This window comes from Aythya marila, assembly GCF_965140915.1.
Source record: "Aythya marila genome assembly, chromosome: 1".
In the NCBI taxonomy this organism is placed as follows: domain Eukaryota; kingdom Metazoa; phylum Chordata; class Aves; order Anseriformes; family Anatidae; genus Aythya; species Aythya marila.
Genome location: NC_139042.1, coordinates 88,114,267 through 88,128,573, shown reverse-complemented (window position 1 = coordinate 88,128,573; position 14,307 = coordinate 88,114,267). Strand labels below are relative to the sequence as shown.

General features: G+C 34.2%; 1 protein-coding gene across 1 annotated transcript in view; it reads left to right on the top strand.

Moving 5' to 3' along the window:
* Positions 1-14,307, top strand: part of CFAP47 (cilia and flagella associated protein 47) — a gene marked incomplete at both ends in the record, with an annotated part of 301,646 nt that overhangs the window by 135,933 nt on the left and 151,406 nt on the right. Inside the window, 1 exon segment of the mRNA XM_082784753.1 lies at positions 11,324-11,435. Within this exon segment, the coding sequence (XP_082640879.1) occupies positions 11,324-11,435 (112 nt within the window).

Genomic DNA, 14,307 nt, shown 5'->3' with positions numbered 1-14,307 from the left:
CAGGTTCTCTATCAAAGAACTTCTTTAATTTCTGTAAAAAAAAATATTTTGGGGACTATATTGTGTCATTTAAATCTAGAGTAGATACAATCTACATACTGTGTTTATACTAGTAGGACTCTATATATAAAAACAAGGCAGGAGGCCATGTGCTGAAACTTGTCAGCATATATGAATGTATGTTTTTGAACTTTTTTTTTTTTTTTTTTTTTTTTTTTTTATGTGTAGCTATTCTTTTTGGGAGGAGGGACAAGAGGACAATGTAGATTCTATTAGATAAAATCTGGCTAGTTAATTAGTGTGAACTTGTGAAATAAGTGATCTTTTGTTCTCTGCCTTTGTGCCAGTACCAAAAAATGCTGCTTCATTCAAAGTTGCAGTCATCAGTAGAGAGTGGACCTCACCTTATTTTATAAAGAGAGAACATGTACATACCAGCAGCACTGTTCTATTTCTCCGCTGGGAATTCATGGCAATGTAAAGCCTTTCTTCAAATCTCATGCTAGTCTCCAGTTTTTCATTATTACGGGAGGATTTACATTTAATAAGCTTTGAATATTTCAAAATGGTAGACCTTCAGACTTCTGGTTTTTGGACTCATTATTAAACCCCCAAAATAAAGCAGAAAATGTGTGTTTTTTTTTTTTTTTTTGTGCATCACTGGCTTTGACATATCTCTTTTTGACAATTTTAGCTTTTTATATGTGACTGCGTTTACATTTCTAAAACACTTATTTATCTCCAAAAGTAGCGAAGTGTTTTTGAAAGTTGACAGCACTACTGTCTCCTTTGCTTTCCTGTTTTATGTGAACTTAATATTTTTTGTGCCAAAGAAAGACACTCAAATATCAAACTTCAAAATGAAGGAATTCAAATTATTCACTGTATGGGTGTTTCAGAAAACACTTCATTAAATTGTTTTATGACTATTATAGATATTTCAGAGTGAGTTGGATCTAATTGAACCTAGACCACTTTGAGGGTGTTCTCTGGATCCCTCAGTACCTTCTTGTACATTGAGGCCCTGGAACATGTCCAGAGAAGGGCTACAAAGCTGGTGAAGGGCCTGAAACACAAGTCCTGTGAGGAGTGGCTGAGGGAACTGGGGGTGTTTAGTCTGGAGAAGCGGACGCTCAGGGGAGACCTTATTGACCTGCAGAGACCTTATTGCACTCTACAACTACCTGAAAGGAAGTGATGGGGAGCTGGGGATTGTCTTGCAAATGAATAGAGACAGGAGAAGAGGGAATGGCCTCAAGTTGCGCTAAGGGAAGTTTAGGTTGAAAATCAGAAGACATTTCTTCTAAGAAAGGGCAGTCAGGCATTGGAACGGGTTGCCCAGGGAGGTGGTGGCGTCACCGTCCCTGGGAGTGATCGAGGAAAGGTCGGACATGCAGCTTAGGGACATGGTTTAGTGCATGTCGTTGGTGGTAGGGGGATGGTTGGACCTGATGATCTTGGAGGTCTTTTCCAGTCTTAATGGTTCTGTGATTCTGTGAAATACTTTGTGTATTTTATTTTTTGTTTTGGTGGGGGGTAGATGGTGCTGGTGCTGGTTGTTTTTGTTTGTTTTTCACCCCTGTGAAGTACTGCTTGACAGTACATCCATTTCAAATCTGAATATTCAAGGAACTAACTCCATTATTTGCTGTATCTGCAGGGGAAAAGATAGAGAAGAGAGGGGAAAGTCTCTTTTAAGATAGAACTGTGACCAACAACTTATTAGAAATGCAAAATAAATATTTATTTACCCAGAAGTGCATTTCACAAAGGGCAACAGGAAAAACAAGTAATAATAATTTTGTTGTTGTTCAGTCCATGCTGCCTGATTACTGTAATTTCTGGATAGTCTGTTGTGAAGCTGAACACAGCTTTACAATCTGTGGTTTTGTTTTTGTCAGTTTCTTTTTGCAGGCAGTTGCTGACAGCTTAATAACTCCTCCTGGCTTTTAGTCCAGCATCTTTGGAATTCCACTACATGATGAATGATTATGTAGAGGAAATCATAGTGGAAACAGAGCAAAGATCATTACCATCCCTCCCTACCCCCCCCCCCCCCCCCCCCCCAGTTTTAAAATGTTTTTTGACTGGATATTTTGAAATTTTGTTGAGTTGCAAATAACTTCATTATTTAATTGGTCCTTATTGATTGGTCCTAATTTATTTGGCCCTTAAATCCTCCACTGTTGTGGTGCATCCACTATCAAAGTGACTTGTCATAGATAAGCTGAGAAGTACATAGTACTTTTAAAAACCAGAAATACTCTGCTGGAGTACATTTGCTTAAGTAAGAAATCTCAACCTAGATCAAGAATGATATAAGATGTGCCAGTAGCTGAAAAGCCTCATAATTTATTGGCATGACAATAAAAAATTTACAACATGATAGTAATAGGTAATTCAGGTGAATTAATACTTAGGTAATTTTGCCTTTGAGTTGTAAATTTAGTATCGCTATTCCATTTTAATAACTGAATAAATTAAACTATTAACATAATAAAAACTCATTTCATTAAAAAGTTAATTACACTGTATATATGCTACCCTGTTTCTCAGTAATCACAGTATATGTCTTATAACTTCAACATAAAAAAGGGTACTACTTCAAAGGTGGCTATTGAAAATGAAAATTAAGTCTGGGAGGGGGAAGAGGGAAATAATTCTTTCTTTTATTCCAATAAGAAAGACCTCTTCCTTCTGAATAATGCTTTTCCTATATTTGACAATATAGACTGCTCATACCTGAAGCAGGAATAATGTATGGTTTGTCTTTGCAACCACTGTTATATATCAAGAGTCAGGGAGGGAATAAGTGCCTTTGGAATGCAGTGCTGCAAGGCTTGTATTTTACTCCATCAGTCTACCTTTAAAATGCTAAGCAGAATATTTCCAGTACCCACAAAGTTTTCAATGATTAAAAAGACAATTTCCATAAATTTTCTTGAAAAAAAAATGTGAAAATTTTTGAACTATTTTCTGCTGATTGATGTGTAACCCAGGGAGATACTGCCACTGAACTTGTTCTACAGACTATTACAACAAAAAGACTTTCTCATGATTAACTTTCCCCTGGGTCTGAAAAAACATCACAACAGAATTCATAAAGAATTTTTGCACATAGAATGTCAGCCAGAGAGCATATACTTATCTGATGATGAATTAATATAAGGTTAGTGACTGCAATGTAAGTGGATTTTAGTGGCTGTAAAATTAGATACAAATTATCCTTCAAGAGTAGAAAGTGTGAAGTAGTTCTATAAAATCCAATCTGTCAGTCTCATGACAAAAAATTTTATACAATTTTCTTTTGATTTTTATATAAAACTCTGTATGCTGCATATAGAGAATAGAATAGTGTGTTACGGTTGCTTCTAATGACACCTTTGATAGTAACTTTAGCTATAAAGGTGCCTAATTCTTTCAAGGTTTGGTTTTGCTGTAAAAATAAAAATAAAAAACAGCAGTATAACTGTTTTTTCTTTGCACTGTTCAAAATAGATGCCATTAAAGTAAACTCTCTAGAGGAATCTCAAGACTAAATCAAATTACGTTTCAGGTATTAGGTTATACAAACTGCTAGTAATTTCAGAAGCATTGTAGAATAAATATATATTCAAAAACTATACAATCCTCTTTCCTTCCATGCCTTTTTTTTCCCTATTTTCTCTATATATCCATTTCAGATCCTCTTTACAATGTCATTGAAAGAATGACATGAAGGATAGAAATTTAACAGCTATCTCAAGAAAATAAAATCATATACTGCAAAACTTTATTGAGGGGCTGACCTGTTTAGGCTTTGTCTTTTTTGGAGCTGTGTGTGCAATTCTCAGAGAATAAATTCTGTGCAACTTGAGTAACTTCATTGCTGAAGTTCCAATACCCTCATCAAGTTTCTGTTCTTTAATCAGCACAAGTAAACCTGTACATCTTGTAACCATTCTAATTTTATCTGTACTTCTGATTTCAGTCCATTTGGTTTCTACGTTGCCTCCCAGCACTTCTATAACAGTCTTTGCCTCCCTAAAGGCAAAGAATTCTTCACAACAGTGATGAAAGGTACAAAGAATGTAAGAATAACTGTAGTTGGCAGCTTTTGTGCGACTTCTGGTTATGAAATTATTTAATCAAGTAAGGATGTGGTAAGATCTTAAGTCTGGCATGTCTCTTGAAAAGGGTTAGTGGTCTTGACAGGTCACTTGGCTCGATTGTGCATCTTGGTTATGTAGCACTCTAAATAACTTCAGATTTCAGCTGTACAGGGAAGAATTAAATTATTTGGGGTATATACTTTATGAAATAGAAAGGTGTTTCATTTCATTGTTGTGATATGCTGGCAGCAAAATAAAAGTGGTTACAAGAATAAATGGATTCCTAGTTATTTAGGAATTTACAATGTTTGGACTTAAAGAGGATGAGGGAAAGTAACAGGGGCTTCTTTTGAAACATCTGTTATTTTTGAGACTGTATTGAAAAAAAATCTGGTTATCAGATGGATCAGTGACTGTCACAGCCCCAGTTTTAGCTCAGTGGTGCAGAGCACTAAATTTTTAGTAAGTCGAGCCTATCAATATTTTTAAATACTCTCAAGAAACAATTCTTGAAACATTGAACATATTACCGTCTAACTTAGTTTTACCAGCATGCAAATAAATACTGGAATTAAAGCATATTTAATTAAATTGTGTACATCTTTTTACCACTTTGGCTAGAAGTATCAGCTGGCATTTTTGAAGTTATGTGTATTTGGTTATAAAACTCTGGAAAAAATATTTTTGCATTAATCTTGAAGAATGGCTTTCCATTCCTATGCACCTTGAATAACCATAGTTCAGTTCTGCAAAATGGTTTTAAAATCTGTGACTAATAAATTAGTTTAAAATTATAGCATTTAAAAATCGTCTCCACTTATGCTTTACATCTAAGTATAAATAATGATTTGAAATGTAAGATGGTGGAGAATTCTATTATTTAAAAATAAAATCCTTGGAGATGGTTTGATTTGAGCAAATTTTGTGTAGTGCCACAATGATAACTGTAATAATAATTTACATTTGGGTTTCATTGTGGTATCCTACAATTCTTGTTTTCTGAAGTGAGAGTAAAAGGATGCAACATATGTTGTGTGGGTTTGGAGAAATTTGTAGTTACTGAAAGCCAACAATTCTTCACTCAGTTGATTGTAGTGATTGCATGATAAATATTAGGGCAACTTTCACAGATTTACTGCTTCTTAATTATGCTACAAATTGTCTTCCTAACAAAACATATGCAAATAAAGCATCTAATTTTGTTACCACTTTGAAGGACTGATAATTGTATGTAGAACCAGCCTTTAAGCAAACAAAAAAATTATAGAAGTTCTGTTCTATTTCAGCTTTTTCTGTTATTACTTTTATTTATTTTTTTAATACATGTAGTACCAAAGTATTTTGTTATGTTATCTACACAGTCTTGCATAGCAAAACAAGAGAATTATTATTTTTATTTTTTTGTAAGATTTCAGTTGAATCTTTTACTTTGATCTTAAGAAGAGAAACTTCTTATTTTACGGTCTATTAAACTCCTCATTTATTGTGTTTTCTTAATTAAATTGCAGTGTCATGGAGCTTGGGCTTATACATTCTTCTAATGTACTTAATAATATTAAATATTGTAATAAAAAGGTTTTTTTTTTTTTTTTTTTTGCTATTTGTTACTTTATTTCTTAATTTATGTTAAATATTTATTAATAAATAAGACCATTCTTCCAAAATGTCTATATAAAGGGGTATAATTTATACATAAACGCTGGGAAGAATAAGTTCATTGTTTTTCTGAAGATAATAGATCTGGTAAGAAATAGGGATAAAAGTCAAAGTTCAAGTGTTTGTTCGTTTGTTTGTTTGTTTGTTTGTTGTTTGTTTGTTTTTGTTTGTTTGTTTTTTTCTTCCCCAACTCACACAGTTAAAAATTATTTCACCCATTAGGTCACTTAATGTATTTTCCAATGATTATGTTCAAGAATGTTAGAAAGATGTTCAAGAATGGAAGAACCACCCACATGAAAATTTTTACAAGACAATATTAATATTTTGAAGATTGATTTTTGACAATAGGATGCTCATAAAGATTATAGACAAGAATCATCAATGTTACATAGATTCCACATTCTTTAAATTGATCAATAAAGAAAGTAAAGTTATTAATCCTTGATAACAAATTCTCTGTGTGCACATATGCATAGATCCATCTATTTCTATCTGTGTAAATACTGTGTGTATGTGTATATCTATAAGCACCCACCTTTGATATGATTCCACCCTAAAAGAAGCTTATTTTCTTGGTATTTAATGGGTATGGAACAGAAGATTTCCCTTGTCTTCTGCCATGGTTGACATGAGTTTGTGAGAGCATTCCTTCCCATACCATTTCCAGTTAATGTACCAATATTGATGATATGTGCAAGTTCTTACACTTTTCTAGCGTAGAATCTTCTGTAAATGCCACAGTCTTACCATTTTTATCTTAGCCTATTCTCCGTATTTGCTGGGATACCTTTGAGACGAGTTTCTTGTCTTTCAGGTTTTCTTTGATCACTCTTAAATTAGAAATAGATCCTTGAATTTAAGAAATTTAAGACTTCTTTCACTAAATTCCATTTAACGTGTCTGTAACTGTTCATAATTCCCTCCTTCCAACTTAGTACAAATGCTAATTGACTACCACTCCCACAAACCAGTAGAAGTAATTTAGTATCTTTTCTCCTTTGGGATAGCTTGTAGAGCAGAAGTGATTTTTTTCACCATTATTGATGGAAGAAACTCTAGGCCCTATTTTCCTAACAGTAAGGACCCACAGCAGATTTTCTTACGCACATTCAGGTACCTTTGGGAGTATGGTTTTGAAGATTATTACAGGATGTGAGGTTACGTAATACTATATCTGAAACTAAAATTGTGTCCTACTCTTGCATACCATCCTCATAAATATGCATTGTAATAAGAAATAGATCTCTTTGTAGTATTTATAAGGAAGTTTACTTAAAACTCACTATATATAAGTTCTTTCATTGTTTCACTCCAAGTTTTCCTTAACATTTATTATTACAGCTATTCTTACAAAAATCTGAATTTTCCAGATTTTTTCTGTTTCTCATTCTATGTTTTTAGCTTTCTGAGTGTTTCTAGATATATTTTTATTATATTAATATATGTGTAATATGTCTACAGATAAAGTAGACAGGCATTACACAACGTTTTACCATATTGGAACCTGAAACCTCTATGAGCACTTTTCATTCTATTCTAAGTGAGATTCTTAGTATGAATTCTGATATGAATTTAAATTGCCTTGTGTACATGTGTGAGTGTGAACACATATTTATTTAGTATCCATTTGCCATCTGAGTTTGATTCGTTAGTGTTGGTATAAATCAGGTGGGCATCAGAGCAAGACCAAGCTCAATGTAAGGAACATCTAAAAGGTAACTAGGAGTGATTAATGTCTGTCACAACCCTAGACCTTTTCAAGATGTTGGAGGTAGGAGGTAATATAAAGTGAGAACTGTTTGGAGACTGGAGCTCTTGAGGTGTGAATAATTTAAACAGGAGAGAAAAATAGGTTAATTACAAAGATAAATGAATAGTAGCGATTAATTAATGATAAGATGGTGACTATTCATACTGGTAGGCAAAATGAGCACCGTGGAACTGTAATTATACTAGTGAGTATAAAGACTGTGACAGGAAAGGTGGTAGAAGACTGAGGGAAGTATGTTATATGCAATTTTTAACATGAATATCTGCCAGAGAAATAATGAAATGAATAAGTCTTGGGTGCATTTTAGAACCCTACTGTAATATTCATTATTGTCAGTATTTGATCCCCGAGGGCTTTATAATGTGAACATGAAGGAAACTAAAGGAAATAAGCAATTTTATAATGAGACTTACAACTATAGTAGTTTAAGAAACTCTTCTGTGGCTGTCTGTGCACCTCCTCTTGCATTTCCAGTCATTTAAGAGAGTCCAATGTAATGTTACAGGAACAGCCAGAAGGATCTCCTGGGAGTAACTCCCAAATCAGTTCATTTACTGTAAAATCTTGAGTGAAATTTTATTCAGTCCATTAGTCTTAATTAGTCTTTCAGACTTCTTAAAGCTACTGGATTCTGGCAGCAGAACACAATGGAGCAAACATTTATTTGTTAAAGTTCTTTCACTTTAAAGTTAACTGTATCTCACTGGAACCAGAATTTAGGCATAATTGCTCTGGTAGTTCTGCTCTTTTGGGCTGCTTTTTTTTTTTTTTTTCTTAAAAAAAAAAAAAGCCTTTTTATCAAGATCTGTCTCCTTGTGGAAACACTTTTCAATATATAGCAGTTAAATGGAGAAAGAGTGGTGAAGCACTGGTGATGGTGACATAAGCCTTCAGTGTGTATTATTAGTAGTTGGAGTACATTATGTCAGGTTGTTCTGTCAGGGAATGCCAACAGGGGAAATGCAATATAAAAGCAATTTGTGTGTAGTGGTGGTGCTGAATATTTGGGCTTATGAATTTGATAAAATTATGAACAGAACTGTGACTTTACCTTTTCACACAAAGGTTTGGATAGTAATGCAAATTAATTAAATATAAGCATCAGCTTATATTTATACCTAATGTAGAAATAGACATTCAGATTTAAGGTTCTTCATCTGAAACCCAAGATCATAAGGGAAACCTTCAGTAATCAATTTCAGTTTGTAATACCCAAGTTTCATAACCTCTTTTTTATTGTTAATTGCTTTCCAGCATAATGTTCACAAAACTATATATATAATTAGAAAAAAAAAATCTAAATACAATTCTGCTCATAGATGTTTTACGTCTGAATTTTGGGGCATTTTGTCATTTCAGGTGTGCAATTTTTTTTTTTGCATTTTCATTTCCTATTTTGTGCTTTTGTGTAAACAGAGGTAGAAAGAATTCCACCTCTGGCTTGGTTTGCGTAACTTAGAACTGTCTTCTTACAATCTTCCTAACAGCTAGAAGAACTAAGGAAAGCTGTCTGTGTCCTTTCTGGAGAATATACGAGAAGGAGGGTAGTGTGCACCCTGGTTTAACTTACAGTCCCAGTTCTCTGATATATTAAGTGTATATATATATATATATATTAAGTATATATGTATATACGCATTAATGTATACTTGCATATGCATTACTAACTTCACAGTAAACTGAAATGAAGTGGTCTAGTGCTCTGTAAATGCAGGGGTGCACCTAATTTATAGTTTGTCTTCCATAAAGTGAAACTTCTCCATTTTCACTGTATAGCAACTCCTCCTTTCCTGTTTTTTTTTTTTTTTTTTTTTTGGTGTTTTGTCTTAATAATGAATCTCCAGTTACACTATTCACTTATTAATGACAATGTGTCTGTCTGGTCTCTCCTGTCTTCCAGTCTTGTTCAGTCTCTTTTTTATCCTTTCCACGATCCCAGAATGTTCCTCTGTTTCTCTTATAATTCATCAAGGACTGAAGCCTATTTCTGCCACTTTGTGCTTTCTGCACTGGCTGCATGTTATCCCTTCATCTGACACTACTTGGTGATTTTTTATGTTTTCGAATGACAGAAATCTGTTTGACATTTCTGTTTTCTTTGGCAAACCTATCTTTAATTTATAAGCCATAATTTATACAACATATAGTCTAAAATTATTTGGTTTTAATCATTCAAATAGAAATAGTTTTCCTTCTGGTGGTACCGAATGCATGTAGTTCCTTACTGAGCCTTACTAAAATGCCTTACTGAGAATTTTAAATATGTCTCATTCATAATGGAACATTAACCATTATGTTCTATTTAAGTTCATTTGTTGCTTTGTCACGACTGAAGAATTATTTTTTAAAGTATGTAGAATCATAGACTAAGGAAAAATCCAAATGAAATATAGCTCTATAGTTGGTAGCTTTTCCATGACTTTCAGTAATCTATTCAGATTGCCTATTAAATTTTCATAGATAATGACTACTTTAAAAATATAGCTTTATTTTCTGCCTTTCCTTGTTATGTCATAATTTTGTGAAAAGTATTACAGTAAGAGAAATTCTCCGTAGACAAAAAACACTACAGAAGACAAGATAAATTTTTTTTCCTCCAGAAAATATGAACAAAAACATACTGACAAAAAAAAAAAAAAAAGTAACTTTGAGAAGGAAAAAAAAAATGGTCCATGCATCTAGTGGTTTTACTGTTGCAATGAAGAGCTTTGGATTCACGTATTCGACTTGGATACTTGACAGGCTAGCTGTCATCATTAGTGAAATTAATAAATAAGCTGGAAAAAAAAATTGAACCTTTCAGACTTGGCTCATTCTTTCACTCAAAACTCACATAAACGACATAGAACCAACTTTGCTATTTAATGTAGTTAGAAATTATAGTGTGCTACAGTACTACGTGATATCCTGAAAATATTTTTTAAAGGATTCTATGCCTGAAGTAGAAGATCCTCACTTGCAATCAGATGTTCACTGCAGAAATTGCAGTATCAGTTTAGAACATTGTCACTAAGCACCAGTTTGCTCCATCCAGTGCCAGAAGTAATATAATAGGGTGTGTAAGCATTCATGCAATCCATCTGCTGGCATTCTGTACAGCCAGTAATTTAGGAAGATAATCATTAGGTATGGTTTGTAATGCCTCATGCTTAGATGTCTGTTCCATGAGCAGATTATCATGGAGTCTGTCTGTAGCAAACTTATAAGAATGATGAAGAAATGAGGTACAATTAAAAATACTTTCAGTCTTTCCTGTAGGGTACAAAATCTGAAGTAGAAATTACAGGGTACAAAATCTGAAGTTCAGCATAATAAAATTGTACTTGTCATTTTATTGTTCAAATAGTTGCTATGCATGCCATTGCGTATGTGGCAAAATAAGACATCAAAAAGTATGGTTTAATATCACAAGGTGTAGCAATTGATGATTTTGCTTTGCTGTATCTAGATAGATGACAACCGTTGATTTCATTGTTATACTTCTAAAGAAAACATACATAAAATATTTATGGCATGACTGTGCAACTCTACTCATATGCAAGTAGTTCCATAGTCTGAGTTACTTCTACTTGAGTTGACAAGGGACTTCAAAATTTATACTTGATATGGTCTGTATATGTTACCTCTACTCTTGCAGTATGTACTTGTTTCATGTACCTAAAGGGTAGGACTTACCAATAGCAAATTTAATATTGCACGTTACATTTCAAAGAAAGTAGAATGGATATTGTTATCTCTAGCGTTCTTACAAAGAGTTACTTTCTTTTGATTATTTTTCCTTTTTGTGAATTCTTTTCACCAGGTATCTTCAGATCTTTCAATGGTGGGTGGTTCACCAAGTCTTACTGTGGAACCAGGTGACACGGTCGCTTACACTTTGAGTGTATCTCCATGGAGACGAGGAATCTTTCAAGGTACAATGTAGAACTCTGATATCCCTGTAAATTAACAGACTATGCCTGTTTACATTTAATGATTTTTGTTCAACATAAGCTTCCTTCTGGAAGTAATATTATAATTATTGGTGATACTGGTTTTTAAGCTGGCTCATATTTTTTAGTTGTAAAGGTATATTACTGCTAAAAATGTGGTTAGTACTTCAAAAATGCCAACATTATGTCCAACTTCATGTATTTAATTGATCCCATGGAAATTGTCTTGATAGCAATTCATGTGTTTGAATTATCACCAAGTGCTTGGGTATAAATGTAATTTTCCCAAAAATGTTGAATAGCTGTAGTTCTCTTAGCACTGCTAGAACCAAAGATTTAAAGGCAGAGGCCAGAATTTGACTATTTCCCTTGATTAAATTCTGATTTGTTACCCACAAGACAAGAGTAAATACATAGAATGTAGCAAACTACAATTCTTTACTTGGTACTTTAAGTGTATAAAGGCTATGAATGTCTAAAATTAATTGCAAATAATTTGCATCAGTCTCTGTTTATGCTGGTATTCTTATGAATAGTAGCAAGTACTGTTCATTCTTATGAACAGTAGCAAGACTCTTGCTTGTTTTAACTAACATCAGTATGCTGTGTTTAATGTTTTGTCTTCTAAAGATTATTTAAAAATGAGTATTCATTTTAATAATTCATTTTAATAATTCAGACTTGATAATTTTCAAATGCTTATTAATGATTCTACAGTTCTAAAATCCTACAAAATCTTAAAAGCACTATATGAGAATGTGGCTGTACAATCACTTTTTTTCTCCCATGTAGAACAGGTGTTGTTACTCATAGTAGAGCAAAGTTTTGTAGTGTATGAGGAAGGGAATTATGGAAACCAAGGAGATCATCTTTTCCTTAAAGAAACTGAATAGTGCTCAGGAAACCTAGATTTGAACTACTTCTTAAACAAAAGGATTCCTCATATTGAACAAATCTCTCAATACAAAATACTCTGTGCATAGTTTTGATTTTGTGGATCACTAACTGCAAATACTTGTTTCTGCTACCTTCTTAGACAATTGAGATTAATGACACCTGTTCGCTCACCATGAAAAAGCCATTAAGTATTGTCTGTGAGGATGCCAACCTAGTTTATTATTTTCACCATTTTGGTTTTATTATCTGATGTGTAAAACATAGGTAATAATACCATCTAAATTTAGAGGTGATTTGTGAAAGTAAATTAATACTTGCAGCAAAGCTTGGTATCTTCTTGCTAAATCTGTAGCCCTGAGACAAAATTCATTTTCTCTGAGGAGGAGTCAGCTTCTAATGGAATTTGTGACCATCAAAACTGTTCATCAGAACATAAGTTACACTATATTTTAACTTACGATTTTTCTTCAGGCTTTAAAGATTTAAAGATTCTCTCCTTCTCACTTATCAAATCAACAATTCTTTTATACATACTGAAAGTTTCAGTAGAAGATGTTCCGAGGGATCTGTCATTCAGCAGTTTAATGCGTGGTTTAACCCGGCTGGCAGCTAAACACCACGCAGCTGTTCGCTCACCCTCCCCCCTCCCTCTCTGGGACGGGGGAGAGAAATGGAAAGTGAAGCCCGTGAGTTGAGATAAAGACAGTTTAATAAGACAGGAAAATAATAATAATAATAATAATACAATGATGATAATAGTACTACTACTAATAATGTGTACAAACAAGTGATGCACAATGCAATTGCTCACCACCCGCTGACCGATGCCCAGCTTAACCCCGAGCAGTCCGGCCCCCTCCCCCCGGCTAGCCACCCCTATATATTGTTTAGCATGACGTCAGATGGTATGGAATACCCCTTTGGCTAGTTCGGGTCACCTGTCCTGGGTCTGTCCCCTCCCAGCTCTTACTGCACCCCCAGCCTGCCTGTTGGCAGGACAGAGCAAAAGTCTGAGGTGTCCTTGGCTTGGTATAAGCACTGCTCTGCAACAATTAAAACATCGGGGTGTTATCAGCACTCTTCTCATCCTAAGCCAAAACACAGCATTCCACCAGCTACTAGGAAGAAAATTAATTCTGTTCTAACTGAAACCAGGACACATGTGTTAAAAGCCACCCCTTCAAAGGGAAAGAGATGGCACATTTGGACTGTCATCTACTATGTTCTGTCATTCCTAACTTCTATTACAATGGTTTCCATTCTACTTGGAAGTATTACATGTTAACTGAGAGATAAAGAGTACAGTCAGTCTCCCTAACCTGACAGAATGGCTCAGAAGCTGGATAGTCACATATGCTCTTTTTTTTTTTTTCTTTTATTTTCTTTTTTTCCCCCAGAAAACTGTCCATATATTTTATGCCTTCAAATAACTTGATAGAAGGCTGGTTAGTCTTTGAAAAGATGCAGAGCCTAGTTATCTACCATCCCCTCTCTGCACTCTCTGGCTCAATGCTTGCTTTAATCAATCACTGCTTTAGGATATCAAGTTCATTCTTTTCCTGGAGCAGGGACACTTTCAGTTATATCGCATAAATTTGTAAATGTACTCTAATCATTCAGCAGATGTAGGAAGGAAGAGAGGTGGAGGAAAGAAAGGCCACTATTGTGGGTTTGACAGGCAGAAGATGATTTTGCTGTCCAATGTTAGATGTGGTAGGTAGACCTAACTACCGTATGTCCTATCTGAGGTAACGCCAGTTAGGAAATGCTCAGTTTATGGCTTCAATTGGGATGGAAGCCAAACTGCTTCATACTGTGCAAGTCTGGGAAGTCATATTTGTTCCCCAAAGCCCAATTTTCACCTTATAGGGAAGTTAAGTGGAAATGTCAAAATGGAGTAATATACGAATTTTTGGTACTTGTAGGAATTTTCAGCAGCCAACCTGAAGTCTGATTA